Source organism: Triticum dicoccoides, chromosome 7B (assembly GCF_002162155.2).
Source record: "Triticum dicoccoides isolate Atlit2015 ecotype Zavitan chromosome 7B, WEW_v2.0, whole genome shotgun sequence".
NCBI classification, from domain to species: domain Eukaryota; kingdom Viridiplantae; phylum Streptophyta; class Magnoliopsida; order Poales; family Poaceae; genus Triticum; species Triticum dicoccoides.
The window spans coordinates 84,420,149-84,426,703 of record NC_041393.1 but is presented as its reverse complement, the minus strand read 5'-3'; the positions used below and the strand labels follow the sequence as shown (position 1 = coordinate 84,426,703).

General features: G+C 40.2%; 1 protein-coding gene across 1 annotated transcript in view; it reads right to left on the bottom strand.

The window, feature by feature from the left end:
- Positions 1-2,776: 2,776 nt before the first annotated feature.
- Positions 2,777-6,555, bottom strand: part of LOC119337917 (fatty-acid-binding protein 2-like) — a 4,662-nt gene continuing 883 nt past the window's right edge. Inside the window, exons 2-11 of the mRNA XM_037610186.1 lie at positions 5,622-6,167; positions 5,278-5,488; positions 4,938-5,013; positions 4,727-4,829; positions 3,911-3,979; positions 3,780-3,816; positions 3,630-3,704; positions 3,507-3,558; positions 3,370-3,414; positions 2,777-3,180 (exon numbers count right to left, since the gene is read on the bottom strand). Of these exons, the coding sequence (XP_037466083.1) occupies positions 3,077-3,180; positions 3,370-3,414; positions 3,507-3,558; positions 3,630-3,704; positions 3,780-3,816; positions 3,911-3,979; positions 4,727-4,829; positions 4,938-5,013; positions 5,278-5,488; positions 5,622-6,103 (1,254 nt within the window). The 5' untranslated portion in view covers positions 6,104-6,167 and the 3' untranslated portion in view covers positions 2,777-3,076. The remainder of the gene's footprint in view (positions 3,181-3,369; positions 3,415-3,506; positions 3,559-3,629; positions 3,705-3,779; positions 3,817-3,910; positions 3,980-4,726; positions 4,830-4,937; positions 5,014-5,277; positions 5,489-5,621; positions 6,168-6,555) is intronic.

Below are 6,555 nucleotides of genomic sequence, written 5' to 3'. Positions count from 1 at the left end.
GTTGCCAACGAACGGTGAGAGCAACTGACCAATTTTATTGCTTCTCTAGTACATCGATCGCCGGATCCTTGATCACCACCACAAACCACTAGGCCTCTGCTCTTTGATTTTTGTGATGGAGATCGTAGCATTGATGGTTATATTCATGGTATGAGAAGTACTACTAATTAGCAACCATTCTCTTGATCTTGAAGATCATGCTTTTTTTTTGGAAATCCTGAAGATCATGCATCACTAACAACTCCCAACATGCAAGCTTAGGCTGGTCATAGTGGGGAGTAACTTAGACTAGTAACATGCATATGTTACTAGTCTATGTTACTACCTCTACAGTGCATAGTATCATAGATTAGTATCATATGTGGTCTTATTTATTGTCATGCATGACACATAGTACCATCATATTTATTATGTTACGGTATCTACCTATGTTACTATAACCATCTCTCTCTTCTTTAATTGTCTGCCACATAAGCATATTTGCGAGTCCCAAATGCATGATACTACTTATGTTACCCCCACTATGGCCAGCCTTATACTGGTACCCCATATGATGAGCCCAGTCGTCTCCGTACAACTAATTATGTCACACCTTTGGTGAAGTAATGCGCCCTCAGTCAATGATACAGACTGTTTTATTTCGAATTTGATGGACTAAGTGCATGCATGAATGCTGGTGTTACACTTGTTGCGCTGTTTTATGATCAATGCATATATACATGATCATGAATTGTTGATTTTGATTGTGTATTGTTAGTTTTTTTAGAAAAGTTCATTTCAATAAATCACCACCGAGCGAAAGTACCATTCTACACCCAGGAGCAAATGCTCCTGGTGTGAATAGTAAAATCAAAAAAATAGAAAAAAAATCAAAAAATTCTGAATTTTTTTGTGAGATACTTTCACGAGTGTTTCTTGTGCATGAAAATTTTCATCACGAAATCACATTCGTGGAAGTCGTGCCGAAAAAAACAAAATCAGAGCTCCAAAATGCTTTTGTAAGTAACATTTTCAGAGCATCGTTTTTTTTTTACCACACCTTCCACCAATGTGATTTCGCGATGAAATTTTACGTGCACAACAAACATTTGTATAAGTATGCCACAAAAAAATTCAGATTTTTTTGACATTTTTTTTAATTTTTTTTAATTTTACTGTTCACACAAGGAGCATTTGCTCCTGGGTGTAGAAACTCCACGTCCACCACCGAGCCTCAAGCTGGCTTGGAAGCTTCACGAGCTTGGCCGGAGGCTTAGGCTCGGCTTGTTGGATCTTCAAGTCGGGCTGAGCCCAAGACAAACCCAACCGAGCCTCGAGCCCTGGGCTTAATGTCAATCCCTATCCGAGGGGAAGTTCACTAAAAAAAGAAAAATCCGAGGGGAAGATGGAGATGAAAAAGTGAGCCAGTCACGCTTGTCATTTCACTTATCAATCCTTGATCTGTCCCTAAAACACGTGTGAATAATGTACCTTGTGTTTTTTTGCGAGTGGAATATTTTTGCGAGTGGAGTACCTTGTTAATGCTGATAAATAGAGAACTGAGCGTTAACTCAGTGGTATGGACACTGTTTTGCGTTCCAGGTCAGCCGGGTTCTTTTACTTCCATCGGCTTGGTCACATGGACCAAACATATCTGTTCTTTTACTTCCATCGGCTTGCAGGATTTTTGCGCACGATACATCCAAAAAAAAATTAAGTATATACATCCAAATCTTGTAGACACGCGATAGAGTCGAAGAGCAGAAAAGGGCCAAAGTATCCTTCTAATCTCGAGCTCAAATACTCCTGCGGTGAACAGTGGAATTGAAAAAAATAGAATAAACAAAAAATTCTGACTTTTTTATGGCAAACTTTAAGAAAAAATTTCAGTGCATGCAAATTTTCATCACGAAATCACATTATTGGAGGAAATCGTGGAAAAAAATGACAGCTCTAAAATACTCCATTTCTTAGTCAAAGTTGACAAAGTTTGACTTTGGTCAGATTTTATATGCAGACGAAAAAGAAATGGAGGGAGTACGTTTGAAAGTAACATTTTCAGAGCATCAAATATATTTTTTACCACACCTTGCACTGATGTGATTTCGTGATGAATTTTTGCATGCACTCCAAACATTCCTTAAGGTTTGTCACCAAAAAAATTCAAATTCTTTTGAATTTTTTCTAATTTATTTGCAAATTTACTGTTTATCTGGGAGCATTTGAGCTCAAGATTAGAAACTCCATGTCCAGCTCTGATTTTTAAGGCCTTATACAATGGAAGATGCTTAGGGAGGTGCTTAGACAAATAAACCGAGTTTTTCTGAAGCACCGGTGTCTATTTCTACAGAAAAGACGCTTAGTTAAACGTCTATCCTTTACAAATAAGCACCAGTGATTAAAAAAAGGCTGGTTTATTTCTCTAAAGGCATCTACGATGGGGGCGCCTAGCCCATGCGCCAGGGATTAAATCCTTGCCGTTTTCTCTAAATCCCATCCGATGCCAGGTTTTTGGCTGGCATCGATGCCAGATGCCACGCCCAATCCCTTTTCTTCAGTACGAGCGATTTTAACCAACACTAGAGATTATTTTTTACATAGGAAACTAATTCTGTTAGCGCTAAAACAAAGAGCCCTGCGTTGTAGGAACAGACTCTCACACGGACGCCAGTTCCATAATTAATATTTTTTTTATTTTTTAAGCGTCTACACAAGCACCCCTGCAATGGAGATGCCCTAAGCACCTTCCCTAAGGACCTTGCATTGTACAAGGCCTAAGAATGGAACATTTCTCACGGCACCAACGAAAAGACTTGCAGGCTTGTATATTTTCTTTCATCATGGGAGAAGCATCCTCAACTCCTCTCATCTACAAAAAGGAAAGAGCTCCATCCTAATGGGGACGGAGGCCCCTTGCACAGCAGGCAGATGCGCATCTCCCATGTGTGTGTATTACAACAATACAACATCGCCCTTTCCACTTTACAGGTTACCAGATCTCTCAGCGTATGTACACGCAACGATTCTCGCCTAGTTTCCTCCTATCCACATGCTGTAACGGAAGAACAAAAGAATTCTCTGACCCACCGGCCCTCTTTCATCCGCCGCATCTTCCCATGAGTCCGGCGACGTTCCGGGCGACTTCCCTTTTGGCCTCTAACGATACGGGCGAATCGCCGATGTACATGTCGAAGAAAGCCCCTGCACGTAGAAAATGACTTGCTTCAAAATTACAAGCAGCAAACATATACAGTATCACCAAGTTGCCTTAGCATAGGAAGAAGCACTTCTTCAGGTGCAACATATTACTTGTGAATGTTCAAAGTGGAGACACTGAGGGTGCAAATAATGGTAGATACCAAAATTTTGACTAGGGAAATATATACTTACTGCAAAGGTCTTTGCTCTCAACAGCACTGATCTGCCTGCCATCAACTGCAAACAAACATAAGATACACTCAATATTACATAGAGAACACCACGAAACAAATAAATCTGACTCAGCAGCCACGGCCTGAGGTACTTACTTTCTGTTATTAGCTGACCGTCGGACGTTTGGCAGAAGTCGATCTTTGTGCCCTGCAAATAGCATTAATTTAACGACTAAAGTCTGAAAGTTACCGACTACAAACTAGTGTGTTGAGCCTTACAGCAGGTATAGGGATATCTTTAGTGAAGTAAGAAGCAAAGGTCTTCAAGCAATGATAGTCAGTGTTGGGATTTATCTGTAAAATGCAAAATCTCACATAAGTCTATAGGACTAGTAAGAGAAGTGAAGTGGCATCTGAAACAGCAAGGACCTTTCGCAAACGCAGGCCAAGTGACTTCTCGAATACACTGCAACGAATAAAAGGAATGCCAGTTCAGTCTGGAGTACATGATAGATATGGGTAAGAGATTCATGCCAGCAAAATAAGATCATACTACTTACTCTCTCACTGCACCAATGCTAAGGCCTTTGTAGTTGACTACCAACCTAAGCCTGATATGAAGGTTTTCCCTGGAAAAATGACAACACATATGTTATTAGAACCAGAGGTTCATAGAATGCAGAAGAAGTATGAAGGTCCACTTTGGATTACAAGAATGAAAAACACAGGCTTTTAACAGAATGCAAGTCCAAAACAGAGAATTGAAAACACATGAAAATGGTAGGAACAAACATTCAGCTATACAACAAGAGAAAAGTGCATTGATCCTACGAGAATGAGTGGGAAAAAGAGGTCGGAAACTTGGAATGGACGTTGCAATTCCTATGAATTGGGGCACAGGAAACCAATAAATTGGAATCTGGAACCAACGCCTATGATCCAAAGTGCCTGTGCAGGAAAATTTTCTACAGATTGGAATCCTACCAAATGCTATGAAATCCGTAGAATAAAAAAGGGCCTAACTTTCTTATCATATTTCCATGATGAACACATAGTAGATAAACAACCACTAAATGTTCCCTATGAGGATTTAGTGATCTATGGACATGTGGGTGAAATGTGCACCATCTGCTGCCATGAAAGTGTACAAGCAGAAATCCTGACAACAAGATACCAACTGATAGCAACATGCAGTACAACCAGAAACCAACTACCACAATAACATATATCCAGCTTAAAGAAGAATCCTTAATTCCTTATGACCTTTGCTCGACAAGATAATTTTGTGACGCCATAATAGCGCATGCTAAGCTTATGCACTTCAGAGAATGTATGAGTGTGTCACTGGGTCAGTGACATATCAATGGAGAGCATACCTCAGAAGATCATTATAGAAATCTGGGTCATCCTTCAGATTGGTGGTCGGAACTGAAGCATACTTAGGACCCAGCTTCTCGCAAATAGTATTCGGTTGCATATCTATGAGGGCATGGTATCATCAGTAATCAATAGAGGAACGCCGGACAAACAAATTTTACTGGTAAATAGATACAAACAACCTAATCACTTTTCAAACAGTTTACTTACATAAACCAAAAGCGTACAGGTTCAAATTTTTGACCCTCATTATTTTCATGCCTTTGAAACCCACCCCAACGAGGACCTGCAATTTAGTTTTCAGTGAACTGTCACATGAAGTCATCAACAAACCAAGGGAGGACAAATGACTTAGAAAATTGAGAAGTGAAGCATTAGTTATCAATGAACTTTCAAATGAACCCATCCACGGAATAACTGAGTAAACCAAGTGTCTTGCTTAGTCGATTTAATACTTATCCTAGACTTATGTCCAATCTTAACTCTACATAGTTAAAGAAACAACTCTGCAGTATGACATAAGAAGATCCTAAAAATAAGGGGTGTATACCGTTGTAGCTGGACAGGAGTCATCTTCAAGGAATGCAGGGAACTTGATTCCAGTTTTTGGTTCAACTGCGTCTTCCTGAAAGATCGTAGTTGGCACAGCAACAGAAGAACAACTTAAGCGTTTTCCGTCCAAACAAGACTGATCTGCTGGCATGTTGATATAACCATCAACATTCCCAAACACCATCAACTCTGCAAGCATCTTCGGAGATCTTGAACATTCATACAAATATAAAATTAGAGAAGCATTTTCAAGAAATACAATAGAGAAGTCATGAACGCAAAGAAAAATATAAAAGGGAAAGTAGAGCACATGATGGGCAAATAATTGGTATTGAGGCCTACATGTTTTCAAATGGTGGTACGATAGCAGCAAAACCAGCCATAGTAAGAAGATTGCTGGCATGTTGCTGCTCAATGTCATTCCACATTCGTCCAACGGTTGCCTGTGCAAGTCTGGCTAACAACAGCTGTACAGCATGCCCTTCTTTTAGAGAAGCAAACTGCGATCCCACCAAATTTTGCACACCAGAAGTCACTCGCTTTATATGTGAAAACCCGTGGGGACTCTTGGGGTCATACGCTCTAGAAAACCAGAAGAAGAAAGCTCTGGCAAACTTCCTGAGGCAGATGAATGCTTCCTGAGCCTTCACATTTCCTGAAAAACAGATCTCCCTGCGATGTTGCAAAGAACTCCCCAACAATCTTCCGAGATGTGTTACCAAACTCAGCCCAAGATCGTGGGACATTGGAAACTCTGGCGGATACTGGTACATGTATCCCCCAGCATGACCAATATTGGCGAAAATTAATCGATTGTGCTTCATGCTAAAATGAATATATATGAAGCCTTTCAAGCGTGTGGATGTAGGACGAGGATTATATAGTGATCTGTCAATAAGAGCAAAAGTAAAATGAATCAGCTATGCAATAACAACACCAGCTGTTGGAAACAGACCTAAACAACGAGTAGAACTCTTCGTTGACTTGATGGTTTCTACCCTGTAGGCTGGTTCATAATAATCACAACGACATTGCAAAACATTATAAATCACACTTCTACATGTCGCTTTGGGGTACCTTTAAGTCAGCTTTATGCCAAATAAATAAGAAAGCTATCATCTAAAATCAGCACTCGCAGGTTGCAACATCAACATTTATTCATAAAACTATCAGACCAACACCAAATGCCCATATATATAAGATGATGAACAGGACAGTGCGGACGCAATCAGATTCCCACCTGGAGCGGGCAAGTAGCGCAGCAAAGGCACAAATC